The 23,353-nt window shown below is 48.4% G+C and overlaps 1 protein-coding gene across 3 annotated transcripts in view; it reads left to right on the top strand.

The window, feature by feature from the left end:
• LOC139550071 (ubiquitin carboxyl-terminal hydrolase 33-like) overlaps positions 1-23,353 on the top strand; it is a 570,053-nt gene that overhangs the window by 44,680 nt on the left and 502,020 nt on the right. For all 3 annotated transcript variants that reach the window (XM_071360678.1, XM_071360677.1, XM_071360679.1), the window contains 6 exons: positions 1,284-1,396; positions 3,554-3,726; positions 14,198-14,302; positions 14,412-14,457; positions 14,556-14,736; positions 21,199-21,325. In XM_071360678.1, coding sequence (XP_071216779.1) covers positions 1,284-1,396; positions 3,554-3,726; positions 14,198-14,302; positions 14,412-14,457; positions 14,556-14,736; positions 21,199-21,325 — 745 coding nt within the window. The remainder of the gene's footprint in view (positions 1-1,283; positions 1,397-3,553; positions 3,727-14,197; positions 14,303-14,411; positions 14,458-14,555; positions 14,737-21,198; positions 21,326-23,353) is intronic.

Here is a 23,353-nt window from a genome sequence, read left to right as displayed (position 1 = left end):
GTAGGAGTGTAGGCAGCAAGACACTGCAGTGTGATTGTAGGCAGCAAGACACTGCAGTGTGATTGTAGGCAGCAAGACACTGCAGTAGGAATGTAGGCAGAAAGACACTGCAGTAGGAGTGTAGGCAGCAAGACACTGCAGTGGGAATGTAGGCAGCAAGACACTGCAGTGGGAATGTAGGGAGCAAGACACTGCAGTGGGAATGTAGGCAGAAAGACACTGCAGTGGGAATGTAGGCAGAAAGACACTGCAGTAGGAATGTAGGCAGCAAGACACTGCAGTAGGATTGTAGGCAGCACGACACTGCAGTAGGAATGTAGGCAGAAAGACACTGCAGTAGGAGTGTAGGCAGCAAGACACTGCAGTAGGATTGTAGGCAGAAAGACACTGCAGTAGGAATGTAGGCAGCAAGACACTGCCGTAGTAATGTAGGCAGAAAGACACTGCCGTAGGAATGTAGGCAGCAAGACACTGCCGTAGGAATGTAGGCAGCAAGACACTGCCGTAGGAATGTAGGCAGAAAGACACTGCAGTAGGAGTGTAGGCAGCAAGACACTGCAGTAGGAGTGTAGGCAGCAAGACACTGCAGTGTGATTGTAGGCAGCAAGACACTGCAGTGTGATTGTAGGCAGCAAGACACTGCAGTGTGATTGTAGGCAGCAAGACACTGCAGTAGGAATGTAGGCAGAAAGACACTGCAGTAGGAGTGTAGGCAGCAAGACACTGCAGTGGGAATGTAGGGAGCAAGACACTGCAGTGGGAATGTAGGCAGAAAGACACTGCAGTAGGAATGTAGGCAGAAAGACACTGCAGTAGGAATGTAGGCAGCAAGACACTGCAGTAGGATTGTAGGCAGCACGACACTGCAGTAGGAATGTAGGCAGAAAGACACTGCAGTAGGAGTGTTGTCAGCAAGACACTGCAGTAGGATTGTAGGCAGAAAGACACTGCAGTAGGAATGTAGGCAGCAAGACACTGCAGTAGGAATGTAGGCAGCAAGACACTGCAGTAGGAATGTAGGCAGAGAGACACTGCAGTAGGAGTGTAGGCAGCAAGACACTGCAGTAGGATTGTAGGCAGAAAGACACTGCAGTAGGAATGTAGGCAGCAAGACACTGCAGTAGGAATGTAGGCAGCAAGACACTGCAGTAGGAATGTAGGCAGCAAGACACTGCAGTAGGAATGTAGTGAGCAAGACACTGCAGTAGGAATGTAGACAATGGAAAGAATTGCTGTATGTGTAGCCTGACTCTCTCGCTCTGCCTCTCGCTCTGCCTCTGCAGTGACCTCGTTTTCCTCACCGAAGAGCAAGCGTCAGAAGAAGTACCGTAGTGTGATATCAGACGTGTTTGATGGGACCATCGTCAGCTCAGTGCAGTGTCTGACCTGCGATAGGGTGAGTAGTTTGTCTAGCCATCTTGTTGAGCACTTAGCCTGACGACTCGCCATTCTCCCGCTGCTCTGTTGTTCGCTACAGCTTTTAGTCTGAGACGGCAATTATTCAAGTCATTTGTGGTGTCGAGGGGCGTTTTACCAGCGATTGGATTGTCTCTAACCAATCAGAGTATCAAAGCCAATTACACATTTTCACACCGCCGCATTACCCACGTGTGTCCTGACTCTGGACCAATTAGACGGCCCCAAATGTGTTGTCATTCGGTGAAGGGTCGAGGAGCTACTCCGTTCCAGACTTATTGGTGAGAAGAAACTAATGTCTGTGTAGCCAGGCAATGGGGCATAATTATCATGGAATAGACCTTAACCCTCTGTCCCCCTGTCCCGTAGAGGATGGACCCTCTGTCTCCCTGTCCCGTAGAGGATGGACCCTCTGTCCCCCTGTCCCGTAGAGGATGGACCCTCTGTCCCCCTGTCCCGTAGAGGATGGATCCCCTGTCCCGTAGAGGATGGATCCCCTGTCCCGTAGAGGATGAACCCTCTGTCCCCCTGTCCTGTAGAGGATGGACCCTCTGTCCCCCTGTCCTGTAGAGGATGGACCCTCTGTCCCCCTGTCCCGTAGAGGATGGACCCTCTGTCCCCCTGTCCCGTAGAGGATGGACCCTCTGTCCCCCTGTCCCGTAGAGGATGGACCCTCTGTCCCCCTGTCCCGTAGAGGATGGAGCCTCTGTCCCCCTGTCCCGTAGAGGATGGAGCCTCTGTCCCGTAGAGGATGGACCCTCTGTCCCGTAGAGGATGGACCCTCTGTCCCCCTGTCCCGTAGAGGATGGACCCTCTGTCCCCCTGTCCTGTAGAGGATGGACCCTCTGTCCCCCTGTCCTGTAGAGGATGGACCCTCTGTCCCCCTGTCCCGTAGAGGATGGACCCTCTGTCCCCCTGTCCCGTAGAGGATGGACCCTCTGTCCCCCTGTCCCGTAGAGGATGGACCCTCTGTCCCCCTGTCCCGTAGAGGATGGATCCCCTGTCCCGTAGAGGATGAACCCTCTGTCCCCCTGTCCTGTAGAGGATGGACCCTCTGTCCCCCTGTCCCGTAGAGGATGGACCCTCTGTCCCCCTGTCCCGTAGAGGATGGACCCTCTGTCCCCCTGTCCCGTAGAGGATGGAGCCTCTGTCCCCCTGTCCCGTAGAGGATGGACCCTCTGTCCCGTAGAGGATGGACCCTCTGTCCCGTAGAGGATGGACCCTCTGTCCCGTAGAGGATGGACCCTCTGTCCCCCTGTCCCGTAGAGGATGGACCCTCTGTCCCCCTGTCCTCTAGAGGATGGACCCTCTGTCCCCCTGTCCTCTAGAGGATGGACCCTCTGTCCCCCTGTCCTCTAGAGGATGGACCCTCTGTCCCCCTGTCCTGTAGAGGATGGACCCTCTGTCCCCCTGTCCTGTAGAGGATGGACCCTCTGTCCCCCTGTCCTGTAGAGGATGGACCCTCTGTCCCCCTGTCCTGTAGAGGATGGACCCTCTGTCCCCCTGTCCTGTAGAGGATGGACCCTCTGTCCCCCTGTCCTGTAGAGGATGGACCCTCTGTCCCCCTGTCCTGTAGAGGATGGACCCTCTGTCCCCCTGTCCTGTAGAGGATGGACCCTCTGTCCCCCTGTCCTGTAGAGGATGGACCCTCTGTCCCCCTGTCCTGTAGAGGATGGACCCTCTGTCCCCCTGTCCTGTAGAGGATGGACCCTCTGTCCCCCTGTCCTGTAGAGGATGGACCCTCTGTCCCCCTGTCCTGTAGAGGATGGACCCTCTGTCCCCCTGTCCTGTAGAGGATGGACCCTCTGTCCCCCTGTCCTGTAGAGGATGGACCCTCTGTCCCCCTGTCCTGTAGAGGATGGACCCTCTGTCCCCCTGTCCTGTAGAGGATGGACCATTCTGCATGGCCTTTATTCTTACCATATAAACGTGTGAAGAAACAAGTGAGCTCGCCTTCCTATGCCTCATCTGTACATCCTGATTACATTAGTGATGAATGGGTTTTCTATGACAGGGTTTTGTTCTGCTTGCATTTCTTGTAAGTATTTGATGTGTAATTTAGATTATTTAGGCTTCATCTGTGACTCCCTGATTTTAAAAGGTTAAATTAATAAAATTACTTCCCATTCTTCTCCAGGTGTCAGTGACCCTAGAGAACTTCCAGGACCTCTCCTTGCCCATCCCAGGTAAGGAGGACCTGGCTAAACTACACTCCTCCTCCCATCAGACGTCGCTGGTCAAGGCTGGCTCCTGTGGAGAGGTCTACGCTGCTCAGGGATGGGTCGCCTTCGTCATGGAATACATCAAGAGGTACGGACAGCCTGACGACCCTAACTATTATACCCTTTAATGGGTACGGACAGCCTGACGACCCTCACTATTATACCCTTTAATGGGTACGGACAGCCTGGCGACCCTCACTATTATACCCTTTAATGGGTACAGACAGCCTGGCGACCCTCACTATTATACCCTTTAATGGGTACGGACAGCCTGGCGACCCTCACTATTATACCCTTTAATGGGTACGGACAGCCTGGCGACCCTCACTATTATACCCTTTAATGGGTACGGACAGCCTGGCGACCCTCACTATTATACCCTTTAATGGGTACGGACAGCCTGGCGACCCTCACTATTATACCCTTTAATGGGTACGGACAGCCTGGCGACCCTCACTATTATACCCTTTAATGGGTACGGACAGCCTGGCGACCCTCACTATTATACCCTTTAATGGGTACGGACAGCCTGGCGACCCTCACTATTATACCCTTTAATGGGTACGGACAGCCTGGCGACCCTCACTATTATACCCTTTAATGGGTACGGACAGCCTGGCGACCCTCACTATTATACCCTTTAATGGGTACGGACAGCCTGGCGACCCTCACTATTATACCCTTTAATGGGTACGGACAGCCTGGCGACCCTCACTATTATACCCTTTAATGGGTACGGACAGCCTGGCGACCCTCACTATTATACCCTTTAATGGGTACGGACAGCCTGGCGACCCTCACTATTATACCCTTTAATGGGTACGGACAGCCTGGCGACCCTCACTATTATACCCTTTAATGGGTACGGACAGCCTGGCGACCCTCACTATTATACCCTTTAATGGGTACGGACAGCCTGGCGACCCTCACTATTATACCCTTTAATGGGTACGGACAGCCTGGCGACCCTCACTATTATACCCTTTAATGGGTACGGACAGCCTGGCGACCCTCACTATTATACCCTTTAATGGGTACGGACAGCCTGGCGACCCTCACTATTATACCCTTTAATGGGTACGGACAGCCTGGCGACCCTCACTATTATACCCTTTAATGGGTACGGACAGCCTGGCGACCCTCACTATTATACCCTTTAATGGGTACGGACAGCCTGGCGACCCTCACTATTATACCCTTTAATGGGTACGGACAGCCTGGCGACCCTCACTATTATACCCTTTAATGGGTACGGACAGCCTGGCGACCCTCACTATTATACCCTTTAATGGGTACGGACAGCCTGGCGACCCTCACTATTATACCCTTTAATGGGTACGGACAGCCTGGCGACCCTCACTATTATACCCTTTAATGGGTACGGACAGCCTGGCGACCCTCACTATTATACCCTTTAATGGGTACGGACAGCCTGGCGACCCTCACTATTATACCCTTTAATGGGTACGGACAGCCTGGCGACCCTCACTATTATACCCTTTAATGGGTACGGACAGCCTGGCGACCCTCACTATTATACCCTTTAATGGGTACGGACAGCCTGGCGACCCTCACTATTATACCCTTTAATGGGTACGGACAGCCTGGCGACCCTCACTATTATACCCTTTAATGGGTACGGACAGCCTGGCGACCCTCACTATTATACCCTTTAATGGGTACGGACAGCCTGGCGACCCTCACTATTATACCCTTTAATGGGTACGGACAGCCTGGCGACCCTCACTATTATACCCTTTAATGGGTACGGACAGCCTGGCGACCCTCACTATTATACCCTTTAATGGGTACGGACAGCCTGGCGACCCTCACTATTATACCCTTTAATGGGTACGGACAGCCTGGCGACCCTCACTATTATACCCTTTAATGGGTACGGACAGCCTGGCGACCCTCACTATTATACCCTTTAATGGGTACGGACAGCCTGGCGACCCTCACTATTATACCCTTTAATGGGTACGGACAGCCTGGCGACCCTCACTATTATACCCTTTAATGGGAACGGACAGCCTGGCGACCCTCACTATTATACCCTTTAATGGGTACGGACAGCCTGGCGACCCTCACTATTATACCCTTTAATGGGAACGGACAGCCTGGCGACCCTCACTATTATACCCTTTAATGGGTACGGACAGCCTGGCGACCCTCACTATTATACCCTTTAATGGGTACGGACAGCCTGGCGACCCTCACTATTATACCCTTTAATGGGTACGGACAGCCTGGCGACCCTCACTATTATACCCTTTAATGGGTACGGACAGCCTGGCGACCCTCACTATTATACCCTTTAATGGGTACGGACAGCCTGGCGACCCTCACTATTATACCCTTTAATGGGTACGGACAGCCTGGCGACCCTCACTATTATACCCTTTAATGGGTACGGACAGCCTGGCGACCCTCACTATTATACCCTTTAATGGGTACGGACAGCCTGGCGACCCTCACTATTATACCCTTTAATGGGTACGGACAGCCTGGCGACCCTCACTATTATACCCTTTAATGGGTACGGACAGCCTGGCGACCCTCACTATTATACCCTTTAATGGGTACGGACAGCCTGGCGACCCTCACTATTATACCCTTTAATGGGTACGGACAGCCTGGCGACCCTCACTATTATACCCTTTAATGGGTACGGACAGCCTGGCGACCCTCACTATTATACCCTTTAATGGGTACGGACAGCCTGGCGACCCTCACTATTATACCCTTTAATGGGTACGGACAGCCTGGCGACCCTCACTATTATACCCTTTAATGGGTACGGACAGCCTGGCGACCCTCACTATTATACCCTTTAATGGGTACGGACAGCCTGGCGACCCTCACTATTATACCCTTTAATGGGTACGGACAGCCTGGCGACCCTCACTATTATACCCTTTAATGGGTACGGACAGCCTGGCGACCCTCACTATTATACCCTTTAATGGGTACGGACAGCCTGGCGACCCTCACTATTATACCCTTTAATGGGTACGGACAGCCTGGCGACCCTCACTATTATACCCTTTAATGGGTACGGACAGCCTGGCGACCCTCACTATTATACCCTTTAATGGGTACGGACAGCCTGGCGACCCTCACTATTATACCCTTTAATGGGTACGGACAGCCTGGCGACCCTAACTATTATACCCTTTAATGGGTACGGACAGCCTGGCGACCCTCACTATTATACCCTTTAATGGGTACGGACAGCCTGGCGAACCTCACTATTATACCCTTTAATGGGTACAGACAGGCGACCCTAACTAGTATACCCTTTAATGGGTACGGACAGCCTGACGACCCTAACTAGTATACCCTTTAATGGGTACAGACAGGCGACCCTAACTAGTATACCCTTTCATGGGTACAGACAGGCGACCCTCACTAATATACCCTTTAATGGGTACGGACAGCCTGACGACCCTCACTATTATACCCTTTAATGGGTACGGACAGCCTGGCGACCCTCACTATTATACCCTTTAATGGGTACGGACAGCCTGACGACCCTCACTATTATACCCTTTAATGGGTACGGACAGCCTGGCGACCCTAACTAGTATACCCTTTAATGGGTACAGACAGGCGACCCTAACTAGTATACCCTTTAATGGGTACAGACAGGCGACCCTAACTAGTATACCCTTTAATGGGTACAGACAGGCGACCCTCACTAATATACCCTTTAATGGGTACGGACAGCCTGACGACCCTCACTATTATACCCTTTAATGGGTACGGACAGCCTGGCGACCCTCACTATTATACCCTTTAATGGGTACGGACAGCCTGACGACCCTCACTATTATACCCTTTAATGGGTACGGACAGCCTGGCGACCCTCACTATTATACCCTTTAATGGGTACGGACAGCCTGGCGACCCTCACTATTATACCCTTTAATGGGTACGGACAGCCTGGCGACCCTAACTATTATACCCTTTAATGGGTACGGACAGCCTGGCGACCCTAACTAGTATACCCTTTAATGGGTACGGACAGCCTGGCGACCCTAACTAGTATACCCTTTAATGGGTACGGACAGCCTGGCGACCCTAACTAGTATACCCTGTAATGGGTACAGACAGGCGACCCTAACTAGTATACCCTTTAATGGGTACGGACAGCCTGGCGACCCTCACTATTATACCCTTTAATGGGTACGGACAGCCTGGCGACCCTCACTATTATACCCTTTAATGGGTACGGACAGCCTGGCGAACCTCACTATTATACCCTTTAATGGGTACAGACAGGCGACCCTAACTAGTATACCCTTTAATGGGTACGGACAGCCTGACGACCCTAACTAGTATACCCTTTAATGGGTACAGACAGGCGACCCTAACTAGTATACCCTTTAATGGGTACAGACAGGCGACCCTAACTAGTATACCCTTTAATGGGTACAGACAGGCGACCCTAACTAGTATACCCTTTCATGGGTACAGACAGGCGACCCTCACTAATATACCCTTTAATGGGTACGGACAGCCTGACGACCCTCACTATTATACCCTTTAATGGGTACGGACAGCCTGGCGACCCTCACTATTATACCCTTTAATGGGTACGGACAGCCTGACGACCCTCACTATTATACCCTTTAATGGGTACGGACAGCCTGGCGACCCTAACTAGTATACCCTTTCATGGGTACAGACAGGCGACCCTAACTAGTATACCCTTTAATGGGTACAGACAGGCGACCCTAACTAGTATACCCTTTAATGGGTACAGACAGGCGACCCTCACTAATATACCCTTTAATGGGTACGGACAGCCTGACGACCCTCACTATTATACCCTTTAATGGGTACGGACAGCCTGGCGACCCTCACTATTATACCCTTTAATGGGTACGGACAGCCTGACGACCCTCACTATTATACCCTTTAATGGGTACGGACAGCCTGGCGACCCTCACTATTATACCCTTTAATGGGTACGGACAGCCTGGCGACCCTCACTATTATACCCTTTAATGGGTACGGACAGCCTGGCGACCCTAACTATTATACCCTTTAATGGGTACGGACAGCCTGGCGACCCTAACTAGTATACCCTTTAATGGGTACGGACAGCCTGGCGACCCTAACTAGTATACCCTTTAATGGGTACGGACAGCCTGGCGACCCTAACTGGTATACCCTGTAATGGGTACAGACAGGCGACCCTAACTAGTATACCCTTTAATGGGTACGGACAGCCTGGCGACCCTCACTATTATACCCTTTAATGGGTACGGACAGCCTGGCGACCCTAACTAGTATACCCTTTAATGGGTACGGACAGCCTGGCGACCCTAACTAGTATACCCTTTAATGGGTACGGACAGCCTGGCGACCCTCACTATTATACCCTTTAATGGGTACGGACAGCCTGGCGACCCTCACTATTATACCCTTTAATGGGTACGGACAGCCTGGCGACCCTCACTATTATACCCTTTAATGGGTACGGACAGCCTGGCGACCCTCACTAGTATACCCTTTAATGGGTACGGACAGCCAGGCGACCCTCACTAGTATACCCTTTAATGGGTACGGACAGCCTGGCGACCCTCACTAGTATACCCTTTAATGGGTACGGACAGCCTGGCGACCCTCACTAGTATACCCTTTAATGGGTACGGACAGCCTGGCGACCCTCACTAGTATACCCTTTAATGGGTACGGACAGCCTGGCGACCCTAACTATTATACCCTTTAATGGGTACGGACAGCCTGGCGACCCTAACTATTATACCCTTTAATGGGTACGGACAGCCTGGCGACCCTAACTATTATACCCTTTAATGGGTACGGACAGCCTGGCGACCCTCACTATTATACCCTTTAATGGGTACGGACAGCCTGGTGACCCTCACTATTATACCCTTTAATGGGTACGGACAGCCTGGCGACCCTAACTATTATACCCTTTAATGGGTACGGACAGCCTGGTGACCCTCACTATTATACCCTTTAATGGGTACAGACAGCCTGGCGACCCTCACTATTATACCCTTTAATGGGTACGGACAGCCTGGTGACCCTCACTATTATACCCTTTAATGGGTACGGACAGCCTGGCGACCCTCACTAGTATACCCTTTAATGGGTACAGACAGGCGACCCTCACTATTATACCCTTTAATGGGTACGGACAGCCTGGCGACCCTCACTAGTATACCCTTTAATGGGTACAGACAGGCGACCCTCACTATTATACCCTTTAATGGGTACGGACAGCCTGGCGACCCTCACTATTATACCCTTTCATGGGTACGGACAGCCTGGCGACCCTAACTATTATACCCTTTAATGGGTACAGACAGGCGACCCTCACTATTATACCCTTTAATGGTTACGGACAGCCTGGCGACCCTAACTATTATACCCTTTAATGGGTACGGACAGCCTGGTGACCCTCACTATTATACCCTTTAATGGGTACAGACAGGCGACCCTCACTATTATACCCTTTAATGGGTACAGACAGCCTGGTGACCCTCACTATTATACCCTTTAATGGGTACGGACAGCCTGGCGACCCTCACTATTATACCCTTTAATGGGTACAGACAGGCGACCCTCACTATTATACCCTTTAATGGGTACGGACAGCCTGGCGACCCTCACTATTATACCCTTTAATGGGTACGGACAGCCTGGCGACCCTCACTATTATACCCTTTAATGGGTACGGACAGCCTGGCGACCCTCACTATTATACCCTTTAATGGGTACGGACAGCCTGGCGACCCTCACTATTATACCCTTTAATGGGTACGGACAGCCTGGCGACCCTCACTATTATACCCTTTAATGGGTACGGACAGCCTGGCGACCCTAACTATTATACCCTTTAATGGGTACGGACAGCCTGGCGACCCTAACTATTATACCCTTTAATGGGTACGGACAGCCTGGCGACCCTCACTATTATACCCTTTAATGGGTACGGACAGCCTGGCGACCCTCACTATTATACCCTTTAATGGGTACGGACAGCCTGGCGACCCTCACTATTATACCCTTTAATGGGTACGGACAGCCTGGCGACCCTAACTATTATACCCTTTAATGGGTACAGACAGCCTGGCGACCCTCACTATTATACCCTTTAATGGGTACGGACAGCCTGGCGACCCTAACTATTATACCCTGTAATGGGTACGGACAGCCTGGCGACCCTCACTATTATACCCTTTAATGGGTACGGACAGCCTGGCGACCCTCACTATTATACCCTTTAATGGGTACAGACAAACTGCCAACCCATTATACAATACATACATACCCGATACAATTACTGTATATGTAAGGTACATCAGTCAAACAGTGAATTTCAAACACAGATTCAACCACAACGGCCAGGGAGGTTTTCCAATACCTCACAAAGAAGGGTACCTTTTGATAGATGAGTACATACAAAATAAAACATATGACATTGAATATCCCTTTGAGCGTGGTGAAGTTATTAATTACACTTTTTGGATGGTGTATCAATATACCCAGTCACTACAAAGATACAGGCGTTCTTCCTAACTTAGTTGCCGGAGAGAAAGGAAACAGCTCAAGGATTTCACCATGAGGCCAATGGTGACTTTAAAACAGAGTTTAATGGCTGTGATAGGAGAAAACTGAGGATGGATCAACAACATTGTAGTTACTCCACAATACTAACCTAAATGACTGAGTGAAAAGAAGGAATATTCCAAAACATGCTTCCTGTTTGCAACAAGGTACTAAAGTATAACTGCAAAAAAAATGGACATCTATTTACTTTTTGTCTTGAATAGAAAGTGTTATGTTTCCAATATCCAACACAAGGCATTCGACTCTCAAGCATAGTGGTTGCTGCATCATGAGGGGACTAGTAACCAAACTGCCCCTGAACAAGGCAGTTAACCCACTGTTCCCCAGTAGGCCGTCATTGAAAAAAAAAAAAAAGTTTTTAACTGACTTGCCTAGTTTAATAAAGGTAAAATAAATAAAAAATAATTATGTGCATGCTTGTAATTGTTAATGACTGGGGAGTTTTTCAGGATTAAATAGGAAATGGAATGGTGCTCAGCACAGGCACAATCCTAGAGGAAAACCTGGTTCAGTCTGCTTTCCACCAGACACTGGGAGATGAATTCCCCATTCAGCAGGATAACTACTCAAAATGAAAGGGTTTGTTTTAAATAGACAGTTCCAGGCACCATCATTGGTCCCCGTGGGCGTAAAATACAGACGAGGCAACTCTGACTGTGGAGGGTTTTACACACGTCCCACCTGTTCCCAGGAGCTGGATAAAGATCCATAGAGAAAGAGGGTCCACTCACCATTCTACTGCTTCGCAAATATCATATTTCATAAAGATCATGGAACCATTTTACTGACCAGATTTGCACTTGTCCAGAAACGGCAGATAAAATTTAGCCATGTACGTTGTCACCATGAACCTTTTTTAATACGTTTTGATATTTTTTTGTTGTTGATTAATTTGATTTAAAAATCATTAAATGTTTTGAAACCAACAACTATATTTTCTTCTACATAGGATGGGGTCAGGAACACGATATGATAAATGCCATGTCTCGTTCCGTGAGGATAAGGCGGTGTCCCCACGTTGGTCTAAGGGCTGTGGCAGGAGGCATGGATGTTTAATCCTGATCACTGAATATAGTTTATTAAATGGTATTCACTCACCCTACAATAGGCCTCGCTTTAACAACCATGTAGCCAGTGAACTGTTTTATGTTATTGGCTTTAACATGGAAATATTAGTTTTATACACATTCGCATTTTAGAAAATACACTGCATGTTCAAGCCATGGACAATTGGACATTGCCCAAAACATTAAAATAAGATTAGCCTACCATCGCCTGATATGGCGATGGTGACTTTGTTAGTGTGAAAGGAATTATGTTAGTGACTTTGCCATGTGAAAGGTAAACACATGATCAGGATAATAGTCTAGCATAGGAGGTTGGTGGCACCTTAATTGGGGAGGACGGGTTCGTGGTAATGGCTGAAGCGGAATGGTATCAAACACATAGTTTCCATGGTTTCCATGGTTTCCAGGTGTTTGATGCCATTCCATTCGCTCCGTTCCAGACATTATTATGAGCCGTCCTCCCCTCAGCAGCCTCCACTGTGTAGTCTAGGCTACAAATGGGTTCAGCACCAAGGACAGCGATCCGAATTCCCCGCTATTTGACAGTTGGGTCCAACAGATGAAAGTGTACAAGGATAAAGGAAAAACAATAAGCAGTTTATTTTGTAATAACTTGATGTTCCTCAACAGACTACCTACAGTCACTGACTCCTTTCATTCAGTGGGCATCGCACATAGGCCAAATAAGTCCACATTTTTCACAGAAGCTGTAAGGACAAAAAATAATGTCCAATATAAAGAAAAAAGGGGGGAATGTCTGACTGTTTATCTGCTCGTGATATTTGAAATAAACATTGTTTATAGACTACTGATTAGGCTCCCAAGTGGCGCAGCATCTGTGCTAGAGGCGTCACTACAGACCCTGGTTCGATTCCAGGCTGTGTCACAACCGGCCGTGATTGGGATTCCCGTAGCGCGGAGCACAATTGGCCCAGCGTCGTCTGGGTTTGGCCGGGGTAGGCCGTCATTGTAAATTAGAATTTGTTCTTAACTGACTTGCCTAGTTAAATAAAGGTTAAATAAAGGTTAATTAAATGTTAAATAAAATACTGTGCGCCGCCACTGACTAATTGGTGGCATAACCGATTTGCGTTACCGCTAAGACCAGCATTTGGTGAGTCTTAAATATCACCAGCAGAGTTGCTTGAAATTGGCACATTGGAGCACGTTTGTGAGGACACCTAAAATATTTCCGCCCCTCCTGTCTCAGCGCTAGCGAGCTGATTATAAGACAGGTAAATTACCAGCCCTGTCGCTAGGGTTGAGAAAAGCAGAGCGCTGGCTTTTACAAGTTGAAATTGCCAAAGAGCATTTGACACTAGCTCCACCTTAACGCCAGCTGAAAATAGAGCCCAGAGTGTGTTGAGTGGGGGTCAACGTATAGGGGTCAACGTATAGGGGTCAACGTATAGGGGTTATAGCTCATAGGGGATAGTCTGCTGACACAAGTGTGTAGTATAGGGGTCAACATATAGGGGTCAACGTATAGGGGTCAACGTATAGGGGTCAACCTATAGGGGTCAACGTATAATGGTCAACATATAGGGGTTATAGCTCATAGGGGATAATCTGCTGACACCAAGTGTGTAGTATAGGGGTCAACGTATAGGGGTCAACATATAGGGGTCAACGTATAGAGGTCAACCTATAGGGGTCAACGTATAATGGTCAACATATAGGGGTTATAGCTCATAGGGGATAGTCTGCTGACACCAAGTGTGTAGTATAGGGGTCAACGTATAGGGGTCAACATATAGGGGTCAACAGTTTTTCCTGAGCATGTGACTCGACCAGAAAAAGAAGGATATTCCTTGGTTAAAGCTGATAAGTTCTGTCAGTTGTCTATTCTGTTAATGGTTAAACTGTGATGATGTGTTCCAGCTGGTTCTGGGGACCTGTGGTGACCCTACAGGACTGTCTGGCTGCCTTCTTTGCCCGGGACGAGCTGAAAGGAGACAACATGTACAGCTGTGAGAAATGCAAGAAGTGAGTACCTCACAACTCTGACTTTAAAAAGGAGATTTTTAAAATATGTTAGATGACGGAAGTGAAACTTCTACATGAATAAAGACTGTGCTTTTTTAAATTCTCCTAGATTACGTAACGGAGTGAAATTCTGTAAAGTTCAGAGTGTACCAGAGGTGAGCGCTCCACTGCATTAGAAAAGCCCTCAAGTTATGTCACAACTACTGAACCAGGCAGCACAGTTGAATATTAAATGATTTGTCATCCCCTCCAGATCCTGTGCATCCACCTGAAGCGGTTTAGACACGAGCTAATGTTCTCCACTAAGATCGGGACTCACGTCTCCTTCCCATTGGAGGGCCTGGACCTGCAGCCCTTCCTGGCCAAGGATAGCTCCGCCCACACCACCTCCTACGACCTGCTGTCCGTCATCTGTCACCATGGCACCGCCAGCAGTGAGTGTTCCATCTGGGCCACTGGCCAAGCCCCCTCTGAGATGGGAGGATGCTAGAGCTTTCAGATAGGAATGTATGATGTACAATAGTTATGGTAATGTGTAGAGTAGATATGGTGTAGGATAGATATGGTGTAGGATAGATATGGTGTAGGATATATATGGTAATGTGTAGGATAGATATGGTGTAGGATAGATATGGTAATGTGTAGGATAGATATGGTAATGTATAGGATAGATATGGTAATGTGTAGGATAGATATGGTGTAGGATAGATATGGTAATGTATAGGATAGATATGGTAATGTGTAGAATAGATATGGTGTAGGATCGATATGGTAATGTGTATGATAGATATGGTAATGTATAGGATAGATATGGTAATGTGTAGGATAGATATGGTAATGTGTAGGATAGGTATGGTGTAGGATAGATATGGTAATGTATAGGATAGATATGGTGTAGGATAGATATGGTAATGTATAGGATAGATATGGTGTAGGATAGATATGGTAATGTGTGGGATAGATATGGTAATGTGTAGGATAGATATGGTAATGTGTAGAATACATATGGTAATGTGTAGAATACATATGGTAATGTGTAGAATACATATGGTAATGTCTAGGTAGAGCGGAGACCATTCCCCAACGTTCTGAACATTGTTGAACAGATAATGTAGACATTGCCAGGTAGATAATGTAGACGTTGCCGGGTGGATAATGCAGACGTTGCCGGGTAGATAATGTAGACATTGCCGGGTAGATAATGTAGTCTTTGCCGGGTAGATAATGTGGCCGGTGCCGGCTAGATGATGTGGCCGGTGCCGGCTAGATGATGTGGCCGGTGCCGGGTAGATGATGTGGCCGGCGCCGGGTAGATGATGTGGCCGGTGCCGGGTAGATGATGTGGCCGGCGCCGGGTAGATGATGTGGCCGGTGCCGGCTAGATGATGTGGCCGGCGCCGGGTAGATGATGTGGCCGGCGCCGGGTAGATGATGTGGCCGGCGCCGGGTAGATGATGTGGCCGGCGCCGGGTAGATAATGTGGCCGGCGCCGGATAGATAATGTGGCCGGCGCCGGGTAGATGATGTGGCCGGCGCCGGCTAGATGATGTGGCCGGCGCCGGGTAGATGATGTGGCCGGCGCCGGGTAGATGATGTGGCCGGCGCCGGGTAGATGATGTGGCCGGCGCCGGCTAGATGATGTGGCCGGCGCCGGGTAGATGATGTGGCCGGCGCCGGGTAGATGATGGTTTTTGTTTGGCACTCCTATGAGGCTGTATAATTATAAACTGAACGTGATTCATTGAGATTGGGATAGATCCATGCAGTGGTTGAAGTTACTCCCACGACCGTGTTCTTCTTGTCTAGCTAACTGGTACCCCGTGTGTATATAGCCAAGTTATCGTTACTCAGTGTTAGTTATTTTTTTATTATTATTTTTCAATTATAAAATTTTACAAATGTATCAATCTCTCTGCATTGTAGGGAAGGGTCTGTAGGTAAGCGTATCACTGTTAGTGATTTACCTGTTTACAAAGAATGTTGCAAAGCACCTTCGTTCACCTTCTCCAACCTCTCTATGGCTACTTCCTAATCATCTCTCCTTCCTCCCTAAGTGTGCACTTGTTCACTTTCCTTTCACTGATTTGAAAGGAAATTTACTGGTGTAAGAAATATGGTGGAAACTCCCACTAGTGACAAGCTCATGCCTCCACCAATCCAAATGCTTTAAGATTTGTGGGAATTAGTGAATGAAAGGAGATATTATTGGGACACACCAGGACCCTGCACCAGGAACAGTGATGTGTAGAAGTACATTCCCTACTGTAGGAATGAACTAAACTTTCAACACCAGGTGGCCACTACATAACCTACTGTAGGAATGACCAGGACAACTACATTACCTACTGTAGGAATGACCAGGACAACTACATAACCTGCTGTAGGAATGACCAGGACAACTACATAACCCGCTGTAGGAATGACCAGGACAACTACATAACCTACTGTAGGAATGACCAGGACAACTACATAACCTACTGTAGGAATGACCAGGACAACTACATAACCCGCTGTAGGAATGACCAGGACAACTACATAACCCGCTGTAGGAATGACCAGGACAACTACATAACCTGCTGTAGGAATGACCAGGACAACTACATAACCTGCTGTAGGAATGACCAGGACAACTACATAACCCGCTGTAGGAATGACCAGGACAACTACATAACCTGCTGTAGGAATGACCAGGACAACTACATAACCTGCTGTAGGAATGACCAGGACAACTACATAACCTGCTGTAGGAATGACCAGGGCAACTACATAACCTGCTGTAGGAATGACCAGGACAACTACATAACCTGCTGTAGGAATGACCAGGACAACTACATAACCTGCTGTAGGAATGACCAGGACAACTACATAACCTGCTGTAGGAATGACCAGGACAACTACATAACCTGCTGTAGGAATGACCAGGACAACTACATAACCTGCTGTAGGAATGACCAGGACAACTACATAACCTGCTGTAGGAATGACCAGGACAACTACATAACCTGCTGTAGGAATGACCAGGACAACTACATAACCTGCTGTAGGAATGACCAGGACAACTACATAACCCGCTGTAGGAATGACCAGGACAACTACATAACCCGCTGTAGGAATGACCAGGACAACTACATAACCCGCTGTAGGAATGACCAGGACAACTACATAACCTGCTGTAGGAATGACCAGGACAACTACATACTGTAGGAATGACCAGGACAACTACATACTGTAGGAATGACCAGGACAACTACATACTGTAGGAATGACCAGGACAACTACATACTGTAGGAATGACCAGGACAACTACATACTGTAGGAATGACCAGGACAACCTACATACTTGTAGGAATGACCAGGTGATCACTACATAGCATACTGTAGGAATGACCAGGACAACCTACTTACTCGCTTCCCCCAGGAATGACCAGGACAACTAGCATACTGTAGGAATGACCAGGACAACCTCTTCTTCTCCTTTCCCCAGGTGGTCACTACATAGCCTACTGCAGGAATGACCTAAACAACCTCTTCTCCCCTTTCCCCAGGTGGTCACTACATAGCCTACTGCAGGAATGACCTAAACAACCTCTTCTCCCCTTTCCCCAGGTGGCCACTACATAGCCTACTGTAGGAATGACCAGGACAACCTCTTCTTCTCCTTTCCCCAGGTGGTCACTACATAGCCTACTGCAGGAATGACCTAAACAACCTCTTCTCCCCTTTCCCCAGGTGGTCACTACATAGCCTACTGTAGGAATGACCTGAACAACCTCTTCTTCTCCTTCCCTCAGGTGGCCACTACATAGCCTACTGCAGGAATGACCTAAACAACCTCTTCTCCTTCCCCCAGGTGGTCACTACATAGCCTACTGCAGGAATGACTTACATTTACATTTACATTTAAGTCATTTAGCAGACGCTCTTATCCAGAGCGACTTACAAATTGGTGCATTCACCTTATGACATCCAGTGGAACAGCCACTTTACAATAGTGCATCTAAATCTTTTAAGGGGGGGGGGGGGGGTGAGAAGGATTACTTTATCCTATCCTAGGTATTCCTTAAAGAGGTGGGGTTTCAGGTGTCTCCGGAAGGTGGTGATTGATTCCGCTGTCCTGGCGTCGTGAGGGAGTTTGTTCCACCATTGGGGGGCCAGAGCAGCGAACAGTTTTGACTGGGCTGAGCGGGAACTGTACTTCCTCAGAGGTAGGGAGGCGAGCAGGCCAGAGGTGGATGAACGCAGTGCCCTTGTTTGGGTGTAGGGCCTGATCAGAGCCTGAAGGTACGGAGGTGCCGTTCCCCTCACCGCTCCGTAGGCAAGCACCATGGTCTTGTAGCGGATGCGAGCTTCAACTGGAAGCCAGTGGAGAGAGCGGAGGAGCGGGGTGACGTGAGAGAACTTGGGAAGGTTGAACACCAGACGGGCTGCGGCGTTCTGGATGAGTTGTAGGGGTTTAATGGCACAGGCAGGGAGCCCAGCCAACAGCGAGTTGCAGTAATCCAGACGGGAGATGACAAGTGCCTGGATTAGGACCTGCGCCGCTTCCTGTGTGAGGCAGGGTCGTACTCTGCGGATGTTGTAGAGCATGAACCTACAGGAACGGGCCACCGCCCGTGGTCACTACATAGCCTACTGCAGGAATGACTTGAACAACCTCTTCTCCTTCCCCCAGGTGGTCACTACATAGCCTACTGTAGGACTGACCAGGACAACCTCTTCTTCTCCTTTCCCCAGGTGGTCACTACATAGCCTACTGCAGGAATGACCTAAAGAGAACAACCTCTTCTCCTTCCCCCAGGTGGTCACTACATAGCCTACTGCAGGAATGACTTGAACAACCTCTTCTCCTTCCCCCAGGTGGTCACTACATAGCCTACTGCAGGAATGACTTGAACAACCTCTTCTCCTTCCCCCAGGTGGTCACTACATAGCCTACTGCAGGAATGACCTAAACAACCTCTTCTCCCCTTTCCCCAGGTGGCCACTACATAGCCTACTGCAGGAATGACCTAAACAACCTCTTCTCCCCTTTCCCCAGGTGGCCACTACATAGCCTACTGTAGGAATGACCAGGACAACTACATAACCTGCTGTAGGAATGACCAGGACAACTACATAACCTGCTGTAGGAATGACCAGGACAACTACATAACCTGCTGTAGGAATGACCAGGACAACTACATAACCTGCTGTAGGAATGACCAGGACAACTACATAACCTGCTGTAGCAATGACCAGGACAACTACATAACCTGCTGTAGGAATGACCAGGACAACTACATAACCTGCTGTAGGAATGACCAGGACAACTACATAACCTGCTGTAGGAATGACCAGGACAACTACATAACCTACTGTAGGAATGACCAGGACAACTACATAACCTACTGTAGGAATGACCAGGACAACTACATACTGTAGGAATGACCAGGACAACTACATACTGTAGGAATGACCAGGACAACTACATACTGTAGGAATGACCAGGACAACTACATACTGTAGGAATGACCAGGACAACTACATACTGTAGGAATGACCAGGACAACTACATACTGTAGGAATGACCAGGACAACTACATACTGTAGGAATGACCAGGACAACTACATACTGTAGGAATGACCAGGACAACTACATACTGTAGGAATGACCAGGACAACTACATACTGTAGGAATGACCAGGACAACTACATACTGTAGGAATGACCAGGACAACTACATACTGTAGGAATGACCAGGACAACTACATACTGTAGGAATGACCAGGACAACCTCTTCTTCTCCTTTCCCCAGGTGGTCACTACATAGCCTACTGCAGGAATGACTTGAACAACCTCTTCTCCTTCCCCCAGGTGGTCACTACATAGCCTACTGTAGGACTGACCAGGACAACCTCTTCTTCTCCTTTCCCCAGGTGGTCACTACATAGCCTACTGCAGGAATGACCTAAACAACCTCTTCTCCCCTTTCCCCAGGTGGTCACTACATAGCCTACTGTAGGAATGACCTGAACAACCTCTTCTCCCCTTCCCCCAGGTGGTCACTACATAGCCTACTGTAGGACTGACCAGGACAACCTCTTCTTCTCCTTTCCCCAGGTGGTCACTACATAGCCTACTGCAGGAATGACCTAAACAACCTCTTCTCCCCTTTCCCCAGGTGGTCACTACATAGCCTACTGCAGGAATGACCTAAACAACCTCTTCTCCCCTTTCCCCAGGTGGCCACTACATAGCCTACTGCAGGAATGACCTAAACAACCTCTTCTCCCCTTTCCCCAGGTGGTCACTACATAGCCTACTGTAGGAATGACCTGAACAACCTCTTCTTCTCCTTCCCTCAGGTGGCCACTACATAGCCTACTGCAGGAATGACCTAAACAACCTCTTCTCCCCTTTCCCCAGGTGGCCACTACATAGCCTACTGCAGGAATGACTTGAACAACCTCTTCTCCTTCCCCCAGGTGGTCACTACATAGCCTACTGCAGGAACGACCTAAACAACCTCTTCTCCCCTTTCCCCAGGTGGCCACTACATAGCCTACTGTAGGAATGACCTGAACAACCTCTTCTTCTCCTTCCCCCAGGTGGCCACTACATAGCCTACTGTAGAACTGACCAGGACAACCTCTTCTTCTCCTTTCCCCAGGTGGTCACTACATAGCCTACTGTAGGAATGACCTGAACAACCTCTTCTCCCCTTTCCCCAGGTGGCCACTACATAGCCTACTGTAGGAATGACCTGAACAACCTCTTCTTCTCCTTCCCCCAGGTGGCCACTACATAGCCTACTGTAGAACTGACGAGGACAACCTCTTCTTCTCCTTTCCCCAGGTGGTCACTACATAGCCTACTGTAGGAATGACCTGAACAACCTCTTCTTCTCCTTTCCCCAGGTGGTCACTACATAGCCTACTGTAGGAATGACCTGAACAACCTGTGGTATGAGTTTGACGACCAGAGCGTCACCGAGGTGTCAGAGTCCTGCGTCCAGAACGCTGAGGCCTACGTCCTGTTCTACAAGTAAGATTCAAAACCATAGAATTACATAGTCATTTAATAGGATCTCTGTGCACAAAGCAACACAGCATAACCACCAACCCAAGAGGGAATCTATGATGTAATGATACCCTGTGGGGTGACTTCCTGTTTACAGACATCAACAACATTCTAATCTGCCAAGATTTGAGCCCTCCCTTAAGGCAGTGTTACAGATTATAATTTACACTAAATCCTCCCTTGAGGCAGTGTTAGATTATAATTTACACTGAACAAAAATATAAAATGCAACATTTTTTTAAAGATTTTACTAAATTACAGTTAATATAAAGAAATTGTGCCCTAATCTATGAATTATACATGACTGGGAATACAGATACTTTAGAAAATGTGTTATTTTAGATTCTGAACTAAATGTTGAATCACAGATTAGGAATGTGACCAAAATAGCTTTTTACCACCTGAGGAACATTGCCATGGTGCGGCCATTTCTCTCTCAGGCTGATACAGAGAGACTCATCCATGCTTTTATTACAATCAGGCTGATACAGAGAGACTCAGCCATGCTTTTATTACAATCAGGCTGATACAGAGAGACTCAGCCATGCTTTTATTACAATCAGGCTGATACAGAGAGACTCAGCCATGCTTTTATTACAATCAGGCTGATACAGAGAGACTCATCCATGCTTTTATTACAATCAGGCTGATACAGAGAGACTCATCCATGCTTTTATTACAATCAGGCTGATACAGAGAGACTCATCCATGCTTTTATTACAATCAGGCTGATACAGAGAGACTCATCCATGCTTTTATTACAATCAGGCTGATACAGAGAGACTCATCCATGCTTTTATTACAATCAGGCTGATACAGAGAGACTCATCCATGCTTTTATTACAATCAGGCTGATACAGAGAGACTCATCCATGCTTTTATTACAATCAGGCTGATACAGAGAGACTCATCCATGCTTTTATTACAATCAGGCTGATACAGAGAGACTCATCCATGCTTTTATTACAATCAGGCTGATACAGAGAGACTCATCCATGCTTTTATTACAATCAGGCTGATACAGAGAGACTCATCCATGCTTTTATTACAATCAGGCTGATACAGAGACTCAGCCATGCTTTTATTACAATCAGGCTGATACAGAGAGACTCAGCCATGCTTTTATTACAATCAGGCTGATACAAAGAGACTCATCCATGCTTTTATTACAATCAGGCTGATACAGAGAGACTCAGCCATGCTTTTATTACAATCAGGCTGATACAGAGAGACTCAGCCATGCTTTAATTACAATCAGGCTTGACTACTGTAATGCTCCCCTGTCTGGTCTACCCAAGAAAGACATTGGTCAACAGCATAACATTCAGAATGCTGCAGGGTACTGACCAAGACCAGATGGCGAGCACATTACACCGGTTTTAAGGTCTCTGCACTGGCTGCCTGTGAGTGAGTTTTAACATTATTCTGTTGGTTTTTAATTCAATCCAAGATTGTGCACCTCAATACATGTCCTCTGGTCTTTAACTATTCCAAAGCCTAGGACCAAGAGACATGGAGAGACAGCCTTTAGTTGCTATGCCCCCAGCCTTTAGTTGCTATGCCCCTAGCCTTTAGTTACTATGCCCCTAGCCTTTAGTTGCTATGCCCCCAGCCTTTAGTTGCTATGCCCCCAGCCTTTAGTTGCTATGCCCCCAGCCTTTAGTTGCTATGCCCCCAGCCTTTAGTTGCTATGCCCCCAGCCTTTAGTTGCTATGCCCCCAGCCTTTAGTTGCTATGCCCCCAGCCTTTAGTTGCTATGCCCCCAGCCTTTAGTTGCTATGCCTCCAGCCTTTAGTTGCTATGCCCCTAGCCTTTAGTTACTATGCCCCTAGCCTTTAGTTGCTATGCCCCCAGCCTTTAGTTGCTATGCCCCCAGCCTTTAGTTGCTATGCCCCCAGCCTTTAGTTGCTATGCCCCCAGCCTTTAGTTGCTATGCCCCCAGCCTTTAGTTGCTATGCCCCCAGCCTTTAGTTGCTATGCCCCCAGCCTTTA

The sequence above is a fragment of the Salvelinus alpinus genome, chromosome 23 (genome assembly GCF_045679555.1).
Source record: "Salvelinus alpinus chromosome 23, SLU_Salpinus.1, whole genome shotgun sequence".
In the NCBI taxonomy this organism is placed as follows: Eukaryota; Metazoa; Chordata; class Actinopteri; order Salmoniformes; family Salmonidae; genus Salvelinus; species Salvelinus alpinus.
This window is presented reverse-complemented; position numbering and strand designations above follow the sequence as displayed.